The sequence below is a fragment of the Gouania willdenowi genome, chromosome 5, assembly GCF_900634775.1.
Source record: "Gouania willdenowi chromosome 5, fGouWil2.1, whole genome shotgun sequence".
NCBI lineage: Eukaryota > Metazoa > Chordata > Actinopteri > Blenniiformes > Gobiesocidae > Gouania > Gouania willdenowi.
Genome location: NC_041048.1, coordinates 21,410,337 through 21,431,686, shown reverse-complemented (window position 1 = coordinate 21,431,686; position 21,350 = coordinate 21,410,337). Strand labels below are relative to the sequence as shown.

General features: G+C 39.7%; 1 protein-coding gene across 6 annotated transcripts in view; it reads left to right on the top strand.

The window, feature by feature from the left end:
* The window catches only part of LOC114463175 (inositol 1,4,5-trisphosphate receptor type 1), a 115,290-nt gene that overhangs the window by 68,247 nt on the left and 25,693 nt on the right, over positions 1–21,350 (top strand). For 3 of the 6 annotated variants that reach the window (XM_028446504.1, XM_028446506.1, XM_028446507.1), the window contains 3 exons: positions 8,163–8,210; positions 9,901–10,033; positions 12,858–13,045. In XM_028446504.1, coding sequence (XP_028302305.1) covers positions 8,163–8,210; positions 9,901–10,033; positions 12,858–13,045 — 369 coding nt within the window. The remainder of the gene's footprint in view (positions 1–8,162; positions 8,211–9,900; positions 10,034–12,857; positions 13,046–21,350) is intronic. The other 3 variants (XM_028446509.1, XM_028446508.1, XM_028446505.1) reach the window with 2 other exon arrangements.

Below are 21,350 nucleotides of genomic sequence, written 5' to 3'. Positions count from 1 at the left end.
AGTGCTTTTTGTCTTCACTTTTCTCACATTTTGTGTATTTTATTTTTGCTATTTTTTGTGTATGCTTGTGGTCATTTTGCCTTTTTCTGTAGTTTCATATGTTTTTAAAGTGATTTTATGCATCTATCTGTCATTTTGTGTTTTTTTGTTCTCCTTTTCTATGTTTTTGGAGTATTTTTTGTGTTTTTGTTGTCATTTCATATATTTGCCTATGTTTTTGGCTGTTATTTTTTGTGCTTTTGTGTATTTGTACGTCTTTTTGTTGTTTTGTGCGTTTGTTGGAGTCCTTTTTGCATTTTTGTTGTCATTTTGTATACCTTTCTCTCATATTATGCATTTTTGCTGTTATTTTTTGTATCTTTACTGTTCTATGTATATTTTTATTGTCCTTTTGCGTTTTTCTGTAGTTTTGCAGGCTTTTGAAGTAATTTTATGTATCTGTCATTTTGTGTGTTTTTTTGTTGCCTATGTCTGCTATACAGGATAAGCAGGTAGAGATAATGAGACGACAGAGGTGTAAAAAGTACTAATTGGTTGAAGTTGTACTCGAGTACACATACAAGTAAGTTATATATCAAACACTCAAGTACAAGTAAAGAGTAGCTTAATTAAATAGTACTCAAAGTAAAAGTTACTAGTTACTTTCACCCCTCATGTTTATTTTGCCACGGTTCTCTACCATACAGTAAACCTCTCATGTATAAACTTAAAAAAGGAAGACACAAAATACTGCACAATTGGAGCCTAATTTATTTTCCACAAAGGCATCTGTATAAAATAAAAGGTTTGTCAGAATGTGCAATTTAAGAAATAAAAATAAAGCAATAAATTCAATTTGAAATTAAAAAAAAAAAAAAAAAATTCTCTGGCTCTAAGTATTGATACATTTATGAACTCTAAAACAGTTCCAAATGTGCCATGTGGAATAATTGGTAGAAACCCCAACCTGCACCCTAGAAAGTGGTAAAATAACACTGTTTAGGCGGCGGTGCATTACGTTTAATCTGATTGGTCGGCTATGATGTGACGCTTTAGATTGTTGTCTGGTCATTTCATTTTTTCTAGTTTCACAATGTCTGATGATTGTTTAAAAAATTAAAAAAAAAATTCATAATTTACTAAATAATGGTTGAGCGTAGAAATGTAACTAATTACTTCTTTTAAAATGTAAAAGTCAAATTACTGATTTAGAAATATACTCACAAAAAGTACAAGTACGCTTAAAAGCTGTTCAGTTACAATAATGTGGAGTGCTTGTAATCCCTCTGCGAGACAAAGATGAGTTTTCTAAATGGAGATTCCATGTGTAAGTTTATCAACATGGTGGCTGAAAGGTGTTTCCTGTGAATCTCCTTCTCGGGGCCACTAGGGGCCGCTCTCCCTGCGTGTGTCTTGTTGTTGTATGTCGTAATGACTGAGGCTGTGTCCTACTTTAACTTGCCTGCCAGCATCCTGCATCTTTTTGGCATACTCCGAGGCTACCCCGGGCACTGTTGTCATTTTGTTAATCCTGTGAATGTTGTCAATAAAATCTTTAAGAGAAGAAGAAAAAAAAATGCCTCCAAGCTGCTTTCTGGTCCCTGCCAACTCTGGGCTGTGGTTACATAACAAGCCTCGTTTTTTTTTTTCCTGGAACTCAGCCTCTGCTGATGTGTGACCTTCAGCAGTAATTGCCTATAAAAGTGGAGAGGAGCAGTTTACTCACACAGCTCTGCCCCCCCCCCCATCCCCCCTGTTTGTGTGTCAGTGTTTTGAGTTGTAGATGAGGTAGAGGGAAGTTTTTGGTTTTGTTTTGGTTTTTTTTTTTGCATGGCTCCCTGTCATCAAATCCCTTTCATCCATCTAAGCACACATGGAAACCAGCTTGAATTTAAGGAACCCACTTGAGGAGAACCTCACACGTCTACACCCTGGTGCAGAATGTTCATAGCTCTCACCTTTTAGCCTTTGCAGTTCTCCTGATTTACAATGTCTGAATTCTTCCCACTCTTGTATTTTCTCTTGTGGATTCAAATGCATGCACCCACTGTATGCAAACCTATGGAATTTGGCCTTGAGCATTATGTGTAGGCTGGACATTAACAAGGGTATCTAGGTCGAGTTTACAAAGTGAAATGATTGAGGAGATTCATGTTGTGAGCTTGTCTAACAGGAACAGGTTAACACATTTGTGCAGTCAAATTCTGGCTTTTTTCCCCCCTTAGATGGAATGAAGATGCGTTACTAAGTCTGCAATGCTACTCAGTTGCCAATTTTTAAGGTGTGATCATCAGTTCTGCTCATTTGCTCTTTGACTGCCATCGTTATGTAAGAGCTGTTGGGGCACAGGATACAGTTGGGCTCTTTACTTTGCAGGCCAGCTTCTTTACTTTTCCGTGTGTGTGTGTGTGTGTGTGTGTGTGTGTGTGTGTGTGTGTGTGTGTGTGTGTGTGTGTGTGTGTGTGTGTGTGTGTGTGTGTGTGTGTGTGTGTGTGTGTGTGTGTGTGTGTGTGTGTGTGTGTGTGTGGTGTGTGTGTGTGTGTGTGTGGTCCCGTCAAAGTGGTTATGCAAGCACTTTAAGTAGAAATCAAAAGTGTGGTTCTTTGAGTTAGTTTGCAGAAAATCTACTTTTTGGCAGCTGGATTTTTAAATTAAAAATGTGTCATTGTCTTAATTCAGTCAACATTTCTTTGTCGCCTAAGCAGTGTTTCACCCTTTTTTAAAGATCCCATGTCATGCTATTTGTCACCCATCTCCATTTGTTCTAAGAACCCCAAAAACATAGTATTTGAGGTTTATTTTACCAAACTGTTTTCCAGAGTTTTAGCCTCTGAAAAGTCACTTTCTGAGCAACTCTACACAAACAGGCTGATTTGCGGCCTACTTATGCATATTCATGAGTGGGCGTGTCTGTAGACGGGACACTGACTTCCTCCTCCCCGCACGGTGACTTTGGGCCAGAGGACGGCCCGCCCTCCTCCCACCCACTCTGTAGCTGAATTCATGCTGCTTTATAAACACGAGACAGAGCGTGGGGGCGGTCGTTCACCGGTACATACATAAACTGTAGAAAATACATACATAGCACTGCACGAAGAATGCTGAGATGCTCACCTTCGTGGGCGTGTATGTTTACATGTCAATCATGGCAGAGAGCTTCCTGGAGAAGCGGCTTCTCCAGCTCAGTGCCACGTCAAATTCGTCATCAAAGTGGGAACGCATCATCAAATTGGAGCGAGGTGTTTGGGCTCACCCTGTAGTAAGAAAGGAGCAAATCACCCTATAACTAATAATTGAGGGAATCAATGAAAAAAACACTTTGGACATGTGTATGAAGCCCAAATAGCACTTTTATCATGTTTAAAGCACAGAAAAGTTGATGTAGCGTAAAATGGGCCCTTTAAAGAGTAAGTACACCCCAAACCAACTTCTTTCTGCTGAATAAATGTGTATTTGGGTATTAAGTAGTGCTGTTGATTGATCCTAGTCCCACTCTTCACATTTTAGTAAAAGTATTTTAACTTTGCGTTTTTAGCTGTAAAATGTCTGGTATACTGGCCATTAAGTGTTGAACGCTGGCTATAACAACTGAATTTTGCTATTGGTTGAACGGTAAGCTCTTGAAACCCCTGCGTCATCTCTTTACCTGTTGGCCCCGCCTCTCCTATAAAATCTGACACCCGCCTCCTTTGCAAACCATAGCGCGTAGGTTGGTCCTTCACCTCAAATGACCTCTCTGTGGCAAAAGTGTCCCCACTGTCGGACTCGCTCATGTTTAGCTCGTTAGCTAGCAGTTTGAATCTGTGTGTGCGAGGACGGGGGGTAGGGAGCGGTTACTGAAAGTAGCTGGGCGTGTCTTACTGCTACAGCATTAACGTCCAAGCAAGGCACTTTTTGAATTTCCCTCCTAGTGGCAGCTTAGCAGAAGGCAGGGCTTTACTTACCCTTTAAAGAGCGACAAACATTTGATTATTCTTTTGACGAACTTTACTTTTAATGCAAATAACAGAGCGACTCATCTTAATTTAGCCTTTCTGTCTGCACGCAAATCCTAGCGGTGTGGTAATAAAGAACTACTCACATTTTTAGTAGAGAAAATCACTGAAAAATCTCTCTTTTTTGCTTTTTGTGTTGAACTGAGAGGTGTGAGGTTGAATAAGAGGTTTCCTCAGGCAGATTTCTGGCTGTCTGACCTGGCAGCTTTGAAGGGTTACTCTGTGGTTTCTTCAGTGTGATTAAGTCAGCAAACTGTGCACATTCAATGAAGTAATTGTATGAATGAATATATATCCAGTCGAAAAAATAGCTAGGCCTCCTTTAGATAGGATCCTCAACCGAAATGACAAGACAGCTCAGCTGAAAGAACAAGTAAGCTTCACTAGTAGGAATGAGAGGTGATTTAGAAGCTGCAGATGCAATAAAAAGCACTTCAAACACACTCGACATGTTTGATAAACTGTGATGCAGTGACTACTCAAAGAGATTCTTCTTTTGTTTTTTGAGGAAAAGGCTGGTTCCAATAGTAGCGTTAGACTTAAAATGCTTTTTGACCCTTGAACAGGGGCATCAAACTCATTTTAGTTCAGGGGCCAAATACAGAGCAGCTCCATTTCAAGTGGGCCACATATTTTATGTGGGAAAATTAGTAATTTCAACTTTATTGTGCCCTCGTTTGCACTTCTACATATACATAAAATACTGACTGTCAGAAACTGACAATATCCAAGCAATAAGTGATATATATCAGTCCCAAGAGGATCTTCACTTTAAATTTCCTAGATTTTGTGACCGATTTCTATTTAATTACGGAAAATATTATGTAATGATTTTAAGGAAAATTGAAGGATTTTGTAGTAATTTTGAGTTTAACATTAAAAATGACTGCAATCATGCGATATAAGCACCGGGAGAAATGTAAACCCCTGCAAATATTGTTAAGTCTCATTTACACAAGGATTCATGTTTTCTATGTCATTTTTACTTTCTCCTGCGAGATGAATTGGGTTCTCCAAGGGATGGATTTGGCCCCCGGGCCATGAGTTTCTAAGGGAATTGAAATACAAAGAGTTATTCTGACATGATGACAACACGATATGTGGATGTTGACTGGCTGAAATCTCCAAAACGGCGATAGCCACAAATTTAAGGTCATTATGTGTGTTGAGGCTCAAAGTTGATATTAATGACTCTACTTCCTGACACAAAGTAGTAACAAAGAATGTTTTTATTCACCTTTAGACCCCTCATCTAAAGTGCATTCATGTGATAGTTTGCACATCACTTTAATATATTTTAAAAATGAAGTAATTATATTTTCAGTAAATCTTTGCTTGGCATCATTTTTAATATCCTGGTTTGAACTGCTGTAATTCCCTGAAGTGCCCCTGTATTCAACTTTTCCAAAAGCAATCAAGGGAAATTGGGTCGTCGGCCAAATCAGCTCCTGGTGTGTTTGTAATCCGTCACACTTTGCCACCAGTCTCCTTGTAGCGATCTCTTTTTGCGACAGATGGCCTGCATAAGCTGTTCTGTGTCAGTCGGTTTAGTGGCCTGGATTCTTTGGGAGTGATTATGTAACGCTAACCCTGTCACCCCTTGCCTCTCTTTAACCCTCTCCTGCCCATCCTGTTCTTTTACATAACAGCGTACTGTATGTGGAGCAGGGCCATTTATCAGCTTCATTTTCCTATGGTGAGCTCACACACCGCACCAGCAGCTGTGACATTTTAACACAGACCAAATATTTGTAATCCGAATCCTTTTTACACTGGACTTAAACACTACTCCATTCGCTGCGTTCAGTCTGCACTGCCATTGACACAGAGGAGCTGTGTTTGTATCACTAATGAAACAAAGGAAGAATATACTCATCAAATCAAAAAATAGTATGCACTAAATTAAAATAAATAAAAGGAAATGCCAGGTCCAATGATTGGTTATACAAAAAGCTCAGGAGAAGGACAACTTTTATTACAGTAGGGGCAACAATGTCAGCATTTAGAATAGTGAACAATCTGAGCAATAATACAGCTCTAAAAAGAATCATGGTTCCTCCACAGGGTTTATTTGAAGAAACACGATTAAGCACAAGAAGCCGGAACAGTGTAGAAAGAGTTCTGACTTCAAAGTCTTTCCCCTTCTCTGTTTTTGAAGGTTATGTCAATACTCTTGCGTCATCAGAAGGAGACATCTTTGAATCATTCTGTTGTCATGGGAATGGAAGTCATTGTGCTCCTCTGCAGTTTCTCCTCCTGTTTCCTCTAAGTTCAATTCATAAATTTCCCTGACGTCAATTTTGAATTGCTGTTGTCTTTTGAACTTCTGTTACTCAGTCCATATTTGACCAGTTCTCCATAAAGTCATACTTTTTAGATTAGGTACATGTTTTGGGATTGTGGGAGAAAGCTGGACTATTCGGTGAGAACATGCAAACTTCACACAGAAAGGACCCAGCAATGCCAATGCCTACCATCTAGGGAATTAGAGGAACTGTTATCATCAGCTTCATGACACCTGAAACAGAGCAGAGAGAGAAGGACAAGGAGAAGGCACTGACTGCAGTAAAACATGATACAGTATTATCAAGTCAGTCTGCCTTGGTCTTGGGCCTCACTCCCAGTGGCCGAGTCAACACTTATTATAAAGGTGACGAATATCCTCCCGTTTATTGGTAAGCTAACAGCGACTCCAAGGTCTGTAAGTGCGACCGTTCACAGACGAGCCCATGTCCGCTCTAGCGATTAGGTTATGTTATGATTCTGTCCTGTTTATGCGGACTGTAAATCATAACCAGCTACATCAGAATTTAAATCTCTTCCTGTTTATTTGAAATCTAACAGTGACTCCAAGGACTGTAAATGCGACCGTTTACGGACGAGTCCATGTCCTCTTTAGCGGTTAAGTTAATGCTATTATGCGATATACGCTTCAGCATATAAGTAGGTTTTGAGTTTGGCCTTAAAGGTGGAGAGAGTAGCAGCATCCCACACTGAGAATGGAAGCTGGTTCCAAAGCCGAACGCTAATGCTATGTTTTTTAGAGTGTCAGCATTCAAGGCATTTCATCAAGTGACGTCGTATTCAATAATTGTAGCATCCATAAAAACACAGCTGCCAATGTCGAGGCTCATTATCAGGGTTCCTGCGGATCCTTAAAAGGTCTTAAAAGGCATTAAATTTATTACTCTAAAAATAAAGCCTTAATTATCATTAAAAAAATCAATGTTTCAAAAGTCTTAAATTTGAACACATATAAAGTATGATTTTATGATTGTAATTAGTCTCACATTAATATAAATGGTAATATATAATCACCGTAACATTGCGTAATCACAACATCAGAATCAACTAAAAAAAAGTGACGTAGTTACAGCGGGACTCAGATGCGTGTCATGCTTGTAGCAACTTTCAACAACATGGGGAAATATGAATTAAACAAAAATTGCCTGTCCAACGAAGATTTTTCTTAATGGTTTTTATTTTTTGTATTTTTGTTGTTATGTAGATTTCTGGCTATTTTGGTAGTCATCTTGTGTGTTTTTAGAGTGATTTTGATTATTTTAGTCTGGTTTTTTTTGTTGTTGTGTATTTTACTGTCATTTTGTATATTTTTGTGTGTTTACTTTGGGGGCTGGAAAAAAATGACCCTAACCCTATGTAACTGATGTGGCAATTGTGTTTACTGTGAAGTTGGTCTTAAAACGAATTTCAAATGTCAATAAGAAGTCTTAAAAGGTATTGTATTTAATTGACTGAAGCTGTAGGAACCCTGATTATGCAATGGGTTCAGAACAGTCGGAGAACTGTATGCTGCCCTGTTCGCGAAACATTACAGAAAACGCTGCGTCGCTGTTGCTTTAAGTGCTAACAATCGCTACACACTGATGGCTTGATGTATGTCTTACTTCCATGAGTTAAATCTGCTGCTCCTTGATATTAACGCACTCCTTTAGATCCATGCTAATCGTACGCTTGCACTAAACCTTACTTCAGTGTTTTGAACGGTCAGCACTCCACACATCTCCTCTCTCAACTCTGTAAATCAGCTAACTCACATTAGAGCTTGCATGCATTTGCACTGAATCCAACTAACTTGATGTTTGCCTCCACTGTGCTGAACTAATATGACCTGTGTGTTTGTGTCCGTTGGACCGCTCACCTTCTCACACTACTCACTGCATCCAGCAGCTGGACCAAAACCAGCCTGAGAAGCTGCTGGAGGACCAGAAGAGGGTAGGTACTCATAGCAGCATGGCTACTGACCTGCAGAAAGGCCCACTAGAAGGATTCCTGCCTAAAGATGTTTTTGGTTATAGAACGACAGACTGTATATGAAACTGTATAAAATGTCACTGTGTGTTGTCCTCATGCTTAGTTTGCATTGTATGTCTCTTGTTATACGCTCCCACTTCCTCCCATGACTCAGGTGGTAAATCTGTGTTATCATCCACCAGAGACGAGAGCTATAGCACTGCAGAAAAAGTAAAGAGTCTCATAAAATACATGCGTGTTTGTATGCTTTCATGCAACATGACATAGAGTGCAGTCAATATGTATTTATTCATTTACCATATTTATCTTTTGACTTAATCGTTTATCTGTATTTGTTTACCACATTTACTGTATTTATTTACCACAGTTATTTGCCGTATTAATGTATTTTGCCATGTTTTTTGTAATTTATGTATTTTATTATTATTATTATTATTATTATTATTATTATTATTATCATCCATTTTATTCTTAAATGATTGGCCTCATCAGTTTAATACACATTGATCGATACATTCAGAATACATTACATTGATTTTGTTTTTCTTACCAAGTCTTTGCTCGAGCTCTGGCGCTGCAGAACGAGTAAAGAGTCTCATAAAATACATGTGATTCTATGCATTCATGCAACATGACATAGAGTACAGAGTCGGTATTTATTTATTCATTTACCGTATTTATTTATAAAACACATTTATAGATTTACTGTATTCATTTATTTGCCATATGTATTCATTTGATTATTTGTCGTAAATGTTTGTTTTATTTATCGAACATAAAAATATTGTATTTGCTTATTTATTTATTTATTTGACACATTTATCCTTTGACCTATCTATTTATTTGTCATATTTATCTGTTAACCATAGTTATTTGCTGTAGTAATTTATTTCACTGTATTTATGACATTTATTTATTCAATTATTATTAATACTATTATTATTATTATTATCATTTTTTATTGTCATTTAATACACATTGATCAATACATTTAGTTTTTACCAAATCTTATCAAACATTTTACTCATGGCTTTATTTATCGTTAGAGGGATTTAGCCTAAGCCCATTATTACAAACAACGACGTACTTTTGCACTTATCTGATCAGTTTTCTGACAGAGAAATATTGAACACGATTTAGGTAAAATGACCGATAGAAAATATTCACAGTATCTGCTGCAGCTTACCTAATGTCTCATATCATATCTTTCATATCAGGAACCACCCACAGCTAACAATGATTTTCACAAACACACACAAACCCGTTCCCTTTCATTTCCTTCACTTTGTCCCACGGGAGGTCTGTTAGGTAGCTCCCTCAGTGGGCCCAGGTTGTCATAACAACGGTAGAGTCGCGTGGTGGACTTTTCCTCTGTGGATGAGTCACAGGGTAGGAAAAGTCGGACCTCACATAAAGGTTACTACACAGTAAATGGCTGGGCACATGGGTGGTAAATGACATTAACATTAAGTTAAAAAGTTGATGTCAGAAGTAGCAATTACAGACTAGCATTTGGCGGTTGCGGTGTTTTATTTCAGAGAGTTTGATGGTGAAATGAAATGTCGGTGACGCTTGTTATTCCTGTTACACAACCTCTAGCCATCTCTGTCATCACTTTATTACATACTCGGCTCTTTTTCTCCTCTTCCAGGGCGAGGCTCTCAGACAGATTCTGGTTAATCGTTACTATGGCAACTTCCATCGGAGTGGTGGGCGGAGGGAGAGCTTGACGTCATTTAGCAATGGCCCACTCAGCCCAGTTGGACCAGGAAAAAACCAATCAGGTGCAACACTGTGTGTGCCGTTATCCTATCTCCAGCTCAGCTATTCTGCTGCTCTTCTATTTCCTACCCAACACCCGCCTCCTCCTCCACACAATCACACAAGAAGAGCGGCTCAGCCTCAGCTCAAATTTCTCTCAACCATGATGACTTGTGCCTAGATTTTGCTGCTATTGATGTTGGGTGACCATATTATCATCTCCATAATAGGACACTATGACTATAGGGTGCCGAATGTAAAAACTCGGTCACTGTTTCCTAGCCGACATATTTTGAACATTTAGTTCACTTTGCTCCCATTTAGCTCATTATTCTTTAATTAGAGACAAATTTATGGGAAACAGCATGGTCTATATCATTGTTAAATGTGTAAACATGAAAATTTAATCTAAATGTAAATGTTAAATGTAAATATGTATGTTAAATTGGTCACCAAATGTAAAGCTGAATGTTTTATCATGCAAAGTGGGAAGGTCACCACCTGTCTATCTCACGGCCCCACCCACACTCCACACACCCGACCCTCCAAGGTCTTCTGGATCTTTGGTGTCTTCATCACTGGCAAAAGTGAGCTGACATACAGCATGCTGGTTCTGTGTGAGGACATATTCCTCCAGCTGATGTGCAGCCCGTACATCAGTCATTACCGATCTTTCGAGTTTGTCAATTTGGAAAGATCCCACTATGTCTCGTTCTTCCCCTTTCCTCACTCACTGAGCCTGAGGCGGTGGGGTGGGCGGGGCCTCGTGATCGACTAGTTGCTGACCTGCCCACTTTGCATAATTTCTAAACATTTAGCTTTACACTTGGCGACCGATTTAACATTTGGAATTAGGTTTAACATTTACATGTAAGTTCAACAGTTGGGTTTCGATTTATTTTTCACGTGTACATATTTTTAGCAATTTACATGTGAGTGAAATTATCGTAATGACATCATATCGGCTGTAAAGCAAAACATGTTAGCTTTAAAAACTGTTAGGTTTTTGCCAAAACATTTTGCACAGTTTAACAGAGAATTTATTTGTCATTTCTAATTCTATCGGTGACATATTTGAAGGGAAACCTTGCTTTCTGTTTATAAATAAAAGCCTACTGACATGATGTGGAAAGAAGACATGTTCAGGAAAAAGAGGACATTTGGTCAACGTAAGTGATGCCATTTGAGTAGAAAGTGTAGATAAACTCCTCCTTTTTATTCAACCAGATTTTTTTTCCTGCCCCTAAATTTGCTGTAAAGCAACAGTCTTTATCAACTGTTGCATAAGGATGGGACTGTATCTGTTTGGCCCTGAGTCTAATCAGTTCCAGTTTTGCAGTGAGCCATCTTTTGAGCACGTACAGCAAAACACTCTTATCAATACCTGATATTGTGGTCTCTGTGATAATCATCCAAAGTCAAAATACTTGGCATCTTTTGGCTGTTTTTTTTTTTTTTTTTTCTTACCTAATTCTGTCATGTCAAACATTAAATTTTAAAGGGATCCTCAACATGATTGACAAAGACCGCTTAACAGAAAGACTATTCCATGCAACTTTTGCTAGTAGGCATGAGAGGTAATTCAGAAGCTGCATATCCAAATAAAAGCACTTTAAATGCATGCATGTGGAGCTCAACACATTTGACAAACTGAGGCATAATGATTACTCGAGGAAGTGCTCCATTAAGGTACTTCCAACTGGTTTTATGAGATTAAAGGCTTCCAATGGTTACCTCTCGTCAAAATCTAACATAATGTTCCTCGTTATAAATATATCATATCATATCGTCCAAGGAACTGAATGACACATAAGCAGTAAATGTCTGATTAAATGCTATTCCCCTATAGACCTCCTATGGGAGTAGAAATACGATGAGTAGTCCTGACGTCACGGCCAAATTATTTGCAAACACTGATGGGCTGAAATTTACAAAACGGCGTTGCCCAGAAATAAAGAGATGTTGCATTTGTTTCAGGCTGAATGTTGATATAAATGACTCCAAAGACTTTTCTGGAATGAATTAGTCACATTTAGGATTCACCTGTAGACTAATTATCTAAAACTTTACTAGGTGAGATTTAGACAAGATGTGTTAAATATGCTATTTACAGAATTATAAACGGCATTTGTAAATTGTACTCAACAAAATATGGGCACCAACAAGTGTTTGCCTGGAAGTTCGCCCCCACCCAACGTCTGTGATTCTGATGTCTCTGTTGCTCGGTGACAGCTTTGTTGTTGTGAAAACGAACAGAGCACCTGCTTCAGAAAGAAGGTCCAGGCTGACAATCCCATATGGGGCTGATAGAATGGGGGGGGGGGGGGGGGTTAGACGACAACACTTGTCATGGGTTGGTGGAATGGAGGACACAAGAGCAGGCAGAAATAATGAAGACAACAGGATCCAGAAAACCAACAATGTAGAAGTCAGAAAAACAGAAATCAAACGAGTCCATTTAATAAATTACAAATTTAAAATAGTCCGTTGAACAAAAGTAAACCAAAGACTCAAAACTAGACTCAATATGGAAACGCACTGTAACCAACACTTGTTAAATAGTGAGGGAACGAAATCATGAGATGAGGCACACCTGAGTGGAGGCAGAAAGGAAGGAATCAAAGCAAAACCGTAACTGAAAAAAGCCCCTTCTTAGTTGTATGTTTTAAGGCCAATGACGGTGCCCGTATTCTGCTCGTTGCAGCATCCAAACCAAATTATGCACAGAGATTACTGGGAAACCATTGATTATGAAGTAAACCAGCATATCATTCACTAGTTCAAACAAAGACCTAAACCATCTGCATTAAATAATACTTGTTAATTATGTGTGTTTTACTTATGCAGCTTTAGGGGGTCCTGGAGGCCTCAGTCGTGCAGAGATGAGCCTCCCAGAGGTGCAGTGTCATTTGGACAAAGAAGGAGCCTCTGACCTGGTTATCGACCTCATCATGAACACTACGAGTGACAGAGTCTTCCAGGAAAGCATTCTCCTGGCTATTGCACTCCTAGAAGGTGGAAACACCACCATCCAGGTTAGTAAACCACCCACGACATTGGATAGTCTAATGGAAACACTCTGAGATCTAACTCCAAGACATTCACCAAGTCTGTTAAACTGCATCTTGTCTATCCTCTCAATAATTCCAGTGAAATCTGCAGGCTCTGATCAGAGAAAGATCAGACCCTGTTGTGGTTGAAAGTTCTCACTATTAAACAACATGCAGTATTTGGGTCAGTGTGCCAACTTAGCAGCACACGTACGATACATTAGAGAAGTGCCTTTCTCTTGGCTCATATCAAGGACCCAATCATCTGGCTAAACAGCCGAGTGGTACATGATAGTGTCACTGTTCTGGAGATCAGTATATTACTCATTTAGATTCTAATTCTGGACATTTTGTGTGCCAAAATGTGTGACTTTTTGCTTTTTGTCTGCCTGGCTTAGGTCTCAGAAATCCCCTTCAAAGTCCAAGTCCCCCTAGATTAGAATTTATGGTGTAATATTGTTTTTGTGCTGTTTGTCCTCTGTGTTGGTCTTTCCATATTTCTATCTGTTCATCTGTCTGTGTGCCGTTGTGTAAGAGGGGCTTGCGTAATCAGATTAGAGAGGAAGCCGCTGTGGCGTAGGTAAGGCTTTGGCTTCCCACGGCTGCTGCAGAGCTGCGTCACGTGATCCCTCTTTGTTACATAAGGCTGGTGTGAATGAACAATGAGGAATGTCTCAGCCTTCTAAACATTCCCGCCTCGCTCCCACTTCTCATCTTGCTGGTCTAAACTGGGTCATGCTGGGCCTCCGGAACTGGGGCAGTGGGGAGTGAGAGTGAGGGGAGGAGGAAAACGCAGAGAGGATTGAGGGGAGGCTGGAGTTGCTTTTTCCCCATGCATTCTCAAGTTTGTTCCAGAAAAAGAGATTTCCTTACAGTAATGGCTGCTCTATGGAGACATGCCTGTAATCCCACACTAGAGAGTTCAATGCTTGAAAAATGTTAGTGTGTTTTTGACTGCTGGGCACCTGTTAGGTCTTGAATATCCTGTTCCCACGTAAAACATTGTCAAACTGTTGACTTATGGTCTTCATTGTGCACAATGATCACGCACACTCCATACCCTGGCTGAGTGTGACTCTTGAAATGAAATTGTACATGTTTTGGTTCATCTTTGCTTCACTCTGACAGTAGACCACCTGTGATCATTTTGACATCGTCCTTTGATTTATAGATGTGTGACATAATAAGAATAAAAAATACTTTTAAAAACAAACAAACAAGAAGGTACAGACGGAAGGAAAGGTCTTCGGTCTGCATGTGCTGCTGCCTGACGTGAGAGGGAGGGAGAGGAAAAGGGAGCGGGAGTATAAATAGCTGTTGCATAACTTCCCTTTGTTGATGCCAAGTGGCAGAACAGAAGAAGAGAAGGGAAAGCGCTATGACCTTGTTTTTTTTTCAGTGTCTGCCCTGATCCTCTTTGTCATTCCTCTTGGATTTGTCTCCATGGATACAGACAGACACTGTGTTTACAGGAAGCCCAGGAAATGCTCTCTGCTCTCCTCACCTCCTCTTTCCATCCTCAGTCATTATTATGACTCCATTATCCCCTTCTCCCCACTGCCACGTGGTATTTTAGCCCTAAACTGTCATTATTATTTTTTTCACTCAAGTTCATAGTATTTATTTAAGTGCAAGCCAAACACAGGAAGATGGTGTTTTGAAAATGTTGCACAATTTTCTAAACAGGAATATGTTGCACGAGAGCTGAGCACACTGGGCAGCAACATGGCTGAGATGACATATTAACTACTACTGTGGGAGACGCCTGAAGATGACTCTAAGGATTTACCGCCTTTGATTGCGTAACCTTTGAACTCAACTTTCACCTCGTCTGTTATGTGAAGTACCCGGTTCACCTCAGTGCTTGTCCTAATCCTGCACTGTACGTGACTGTGCATACAAAGACTGCACACAGTGTCATATCCTTGAGATGAGTGTTGCAGCAGTATGAAAATAAGATGCCGTTGGAAATTAATCTGATTACATAAGAAGATAGTTGGCAGCTGCACAATTCTGGAGAAAACAGTGCATGGCGCAGCTTGTGCGATATGTGGGTGTGTCGTCTTCAAACTGGCATGTGCCCATGTTGGAGACGGCTGACCTAGTTTACTAATTGTGAAAGTCAGTGGGTGTGTTAGCGTATGTGCTCTCCAGCCTGTGTGTGTTATGTAATGACGAGGGAGCGAATGTGAGCATGTCTCTGTGCTTGCTCTGTTCAATGTCTGTTATCCTGGCTGTGTGCCTCACACCTCGCCCTTTGCACCTCTCCCCCCACCCCCCTGCAGACCCATGCTATAGCTTTCCAACAGTGAGCGGCGTTATGTGAACAGAGAGAGACGGGCATGACCATTACTGTCCCTGTCTCATCGCTGTCAGGCTTGCTGTGCGTGCTGTCTCTCTCTCTCCTCTCGGTGAAGTTCTATTTGTTTATTGCACTGTGGCCTTGCTTGGCAGCAACATTTCCCCATTCCCCTCCTGCACTACTATCTCCTTGTCCCTGAGTGTTGGCAGAGTGCGTGTATACGTGCAGGCGGGCTGCTGCTCAGTGGTGGAGAGTTGGGGTGTGGCACAAGAGCTCAGGAATCTGCTCTGGTGCACAAACCCTCTGGTGTTTCATTGTCTCCAAAGGAAAAACTTAGCTTTAAGATGATCACTGTGGTGCTTTCCTAATGAAGTCATGGATACTATTCCTAGTTACAGTATAATATTGGTGTGTGCGTGTGCGTTTTAAAGTGGAAAGTGGATGTCTGTTAAACTTGAACATAGAAAGACGTCATATCTGTTAAGTTCATTGTAACTTACTAACCTCCATTGTACCAGTGGTTCATCTAACCTAAAAAAGGCATGTGTTATGTAACATACTAAATACTGCCTGATAACATTTGGACCTTTCCCTTTGTTTGCTCTCATTTCTCCTCTCTCAGTTCTATACCTTCTGTTTTTCACCATCTATGTCTTTATCTGTGTAAGTAGGCCAGGCGTCTCCCGTTCCTGTTGTGTTTCACCCTGTTAATGTTGCAAGGCTGGTTGAAGCCGCTCCATAGGCTGTGACAGAAACAGCACTTACATAATGAAAACATTGGCTCGGTGGGTTGGGACATGGTGTGTGGTGTGCGCTTGGAGGTTTGAAAGTGTACTAATTCTACATGACCTCATTCCCCAGCAACAACTCCAACATTTAAACCCTGACAATGTCGGAAATCCACGCTCGCCTCTTAATTGTTGCATAATGTGCCCGGAAGGTCTTGTCAGGTTTGGGCCTGACAAATCAAGTGATATGTGGATGTTTTTTAATTGCTAAAAGACTTAATTTTGAATATGATTTAGTTACATGGGTTAGATTATATCACAGCTGAAGCCATCCATCAATCAATCTCCAGGACTCCCTTTGTTAACAGCCAAAGGTCAACACACTCAGTAGATGGCAAGTCCTTTCTTCACTCACACAAATAGAAAAAAGCCAATCACAAACACAGCCACAGCTACTCCCTGCAATGTTTTTTAAATGCTCTGATCAACGATCAAATCTAATCAAATGTGTTATAACAGACTTCATTTTGGCCGAGCCTACTGGATTTTAGCTAACAGGGTTCTTGCCAGCGCTGTTGAGCGTAGGAGCCCCCAACATTGTAATTTTTCTCCTAAATGGAGCAATGGCGGCCCCATGTTCAGTTTTCAGCAACGTAAAAGGGAAATCTGTCATTTTTACCTTTTTTAATCGGTACTGTCGTAATAATTGCTGCATACTTGGACACTAAAGGAACTCCCTGAGTGCACAGGTTGTTTTAACTCTCTTTTTAATTTGCATAACCGAGAAACACATTCATCAGCTGCACCTTTTTAATATAGGCGATTGGCTCCGACGCTCCTGTCTTTACCTAAGAACCGGCAGAGACGCTGTACAGTCTTATTCCGCTGTAAGACAGGAGGAGGCCACACCTTCCTCCAAAAGCACATTGTTGCTCTGCCTCTGGCCCCATAGCGTGTTTTTATGTGTTTGCGCATGCAGAGTCAGTTCCCCAAGATGAAAACCAGCTCTCTACACTGCCTTTGGACGTAACCGTGCGATGCTAAATGTTATACGTACGTTCACAGTGCATTATTGAATTGATCCAATGTGGCCCGCTCTCTCTAGCGAGTGGGCGGGATAACACTACAGGCAGGATGACAGCACTAGAGACAATAAAGAAACTTTCTTTTGAGGAAAAAACACCTGAGCTACCAGACCTTCAGCAAAGCAAAGTAAAGGTCAGAAAATTGTTTGTATTTTCCACAGTGAATGGTACAAAAGGAAGGATTGGCTTTGTGGATGCGCCTCACTGAGGCTGTTCCGAGCATCCGAGTTGTTGTTGTCATTTTCTCTGTGTTTCTGTGTTTCCAACGCAAACAACGGATGCATTGCCGTGTCATGAGATTTATTTTGTTGGGATGAGTATAGAGGCTGCTATTGAATAATTGTTTATGTTTCTTTAATGGTGTTTTACAATGTTGATTTTGTTAGATTAACACTTGCCAGTCGAAACATATGAAATTGTCATTGGTGTCCACATTGGTGGTCTCTATTTGCAACACCCTGCCTACCCAACCCTAGTGCTCACGGCACGTCACTGGCTCAAACGTACCGTGGCTTGGAAGGTGTGTGGCCATTATTGTAACAAAACATTTTGTGTGCACAGAATACAATCTGTGTGTCTGTACATTGATCTGTGTGTAGAATTAGGGTTTATAAACAAAGATGTCTGTGCGTGTTTCAAACTGTGTCTATATGAACAGCGATATGCATGGGTCATCAAACCGGGACAAATTATTGGCTGTCTCTGTGCTCGGGACTTTTGGAACCCTTTTGGCGAATGCGATCTGTAACTTTTTAATACTGTATCTTGTGCAATACCTCAAGAAACCAGCAGTTGTCGATGGTACCAAGTGACAGACTCTCCATTTGGAGGTAAACGTCACAATACACTTTCTTTTTTTAAATTTTTATTTTAATAACACGTCATATGTATTACCCAGATCAGCAGCATTCTTTCAATTTCTGAAATTCAAAATTGTTGTGAGATATTTGGATATTTACGGGGAAATTAGCCCGAGAGCTTCAGCACGTCACATTCTGAGCAAACAGGAGCACTACGCTGCACCTGGTCTACCTCCACAGGTCCTGGAACAGGTCTTCACACACAATAGGGCTGTTTAAGATTTATTTCAGCAGTTTTCAGGTTCTGCTCCAGTTTTCATGCAGTCTGTTAATGTTTTTGTAACAAGATGCTCACATTCAGCCGTCAACACACACGAAAGTTGATCACAATAAAAGAGGAGCTCCAGTAGATTCATTACACCACAGAAAACCGCTGCTTGTCTGGTTTGTTGATTTTTCTATATTTCCATTTTGGTTTAGAATTAGGAAAACAAAATAACCACACCGTGTATTGGTTATTTTAATTATGTATTGAGACGGAATAACCAAAGAACAAACAGTACATGGATTGTGTACTGTTTGTTCCATGATGACTGGGAAGAACAACAGCAGTGCAGGAGGAGGAGCTTTTATACTTGCTATCAGATCTGATCCATTTCATAACCTGGTTCCGATCGGTTACGTGATGCTTTAGTTTAGAAATATGAAGAATTCAAATTCATAATTCAGACTATAAACACCACTGGTGCTGCAGTAAAAGCAGAAAGTTATTAATGCAGGACTTGACGAGTGTTAATGTTTACATTTGTGAGATTATAAACGGAGAATAAACGGACATTCTGATAAGTTTCACTTTCTCTTTTCTTTTTATGTGTCTACTGTGGCTGTGATCCTGCGTTTATACTGATCAACCTACTGTACATCATATAAATATATTTATATTTTATATTATCTACAGGACTGAGGCTATCAGCAGTACCTCAGATTACATGAATGAATGAATTAATTTATTGGTGTGAAAACGCGTGTTATCAGCTGACTTATTTTATTTAATCAGTTTATCAGATATAAATCTTATTTTTCCTATAGGATGTCATCAGTAAATGAAAGGATTGCATCTCTCTCTTTACAGTCTATGGTCAGCCGTCACATCAGATCCACACAATGACATGATCACACATCACCATTCATTGGACAGCTCGTTTTCTATGAGATCTGATTGGTCAGGAGGCATGGCTTTATGACTAGCTAACATTTAAGCTAGAAAAAAAACTTGTTCGCGACCAGGTTAGCTGTGAAAGACTAGTTGCCATAGTGATTCAGCTTCAGCAAGCTTCGTAGTCCAGCACAGACTGATTAAATCCTGGAAGTTAGTGCGATAAGAGGTCATCTAGATTTGTAGCATACCCCCTTAGTGTCTTGTGGGATTTATGCTGATCATTTAAGTTTTGTTTGGAAGTCTTCATTTTTACTGAATGAGCTTTTGTGTTAGATCAGACTGAATTAGCTGAACAAGCTAATATTTTAGTTATTTTTATACACTACCGGTCAAAATTTTACAACACCGTAATTTTTCCAGTTATTTATTGCAATTCAAGTCGTGAAAGTCCAATGAATAGCTTGAAATGGTACAAAGGTAAGTACTGAACAGCCAGAGGTTAAAATAAAAGGTTTGGTTACCCAAAACTGAAAAATAATATACATTTCAGAATGATACAAATAGGCCTTCTTCAGGGAACACAAAGTGGGTTAACAATTTAAAGGGGACATATTATGGTTTTAAATCCTTCCTTTTTACATATAAATCATACAGTTGTGGTCTATATAAAGCGGAACTGCACTGCTTGGGTCTGAATTCCTCATTATTATAGCTCCACCCCTTTTCTACCCCTTTTCTGATGTGCTTCTGAGAGCAACTCGTTTTGGTGCGGTCTCTTTAAATGCAAATGAGACACTCCATACCACGCCCCCTCTTCAGGTGACACTCGGTTCAACTCCACCCTGCTCGGCCATTTTTGTAGTTTGATAGAAGAGATACGGCTATGTAGCGGCGCATAAACTTTTTATTCAGAGGTTATTTACAAAATGTCAACAACAGAATACTTACCAGAGGCGGACCCGGCGGAGCGAGATGAAAATGAAGATGATGAACCTGCAGAACCCTAACAAGTGAGCTAACACAAGCACCGAGCATTTTAATACAGTCTTTTTGGAGACAAAAACGGCAAAATGAAATGACTAATGAAAACTTTAGACTTAAATTAAATCACGTAGGCCATATCATCAAGGATCTAAAACGAGCACACAGCGCTAACATATGAAGTCTGAAGACGGTGCAGCTGCTAATGCTAACAAAACAATGACAGGGACGTCTTATCATCACACTTTTTAGCGTTATTTACAGCTTACCGAAGTGCTCTGTTCGTTGTCTCCAAAGATAGAAGGAATTGAACCCTCAATCAGACAAAGTCTTTTGGTAAATCCTTCTTTATACTGGCGGAGGTTGCTGAAGCAGTCATCCTTGAAGTGCTTCGTGCACACAAAAATGACGTTACCCACAGATGTGGGTACATTTCCGTGAAAAATAAAACTCAACCAGGCACTTTGAAAAGGTTTTGATGCTGGGAGACGGTGTAATGAAGCGTGTGGGTTACAACATCCAACAACCGAACATTTTGACTTATCCTCTCGTAACTTTGGCATCCTTGAGCTTGGACTACAAAATAAAAGCGAGAAATAAAAATGGCGAATTGCTCGAAGTGTTGGACCTGGAGTTGATGTACTAATTTGGCAGTTCCGCTGCAAATACTGTGATGTAATAGTTCAAAAAACGTAATAGAGAATAGAAAAATTGAAACAGATTGAAAAATATGAGCAAAACAGAATATAAAGATATCTACGGAGCACCTGAAGAGACTAATTTGATTTTTTCTGTACTTCTAAGCACTCTAAATATACAACAAAATGCATTTAAGGGCTAAAAAAGTGGATTTAGCATGATATGTCCCCTTTAAAGCTGCAGACCTGAAGGTTGAATCAGCCTTGAGAGCTGGTGCTACTAATTCCTACAGGTGTTCTGACTTTTCTTGATTACTTACAACCCCCTCTGTCTGCATAAACGCACTGTACTTTGATTAATCCAAAGTTTAGAATACATTTTGGTCTATAAATTGGTTCCATGATTTCTTTTTCAACTCAAATTGCTTATTTGTTCTATGCTTTCATTTCAGAGTGCAGTGACACAATAAACTAATTAATTTTGAGTAGAAAACTGGAAAAGTGTTCTAAAACTTTTGACCGGTAGTGTATATATATATATATATATATATATATATATATATATATATATATATTTTGTAATATGATTACTGTTGG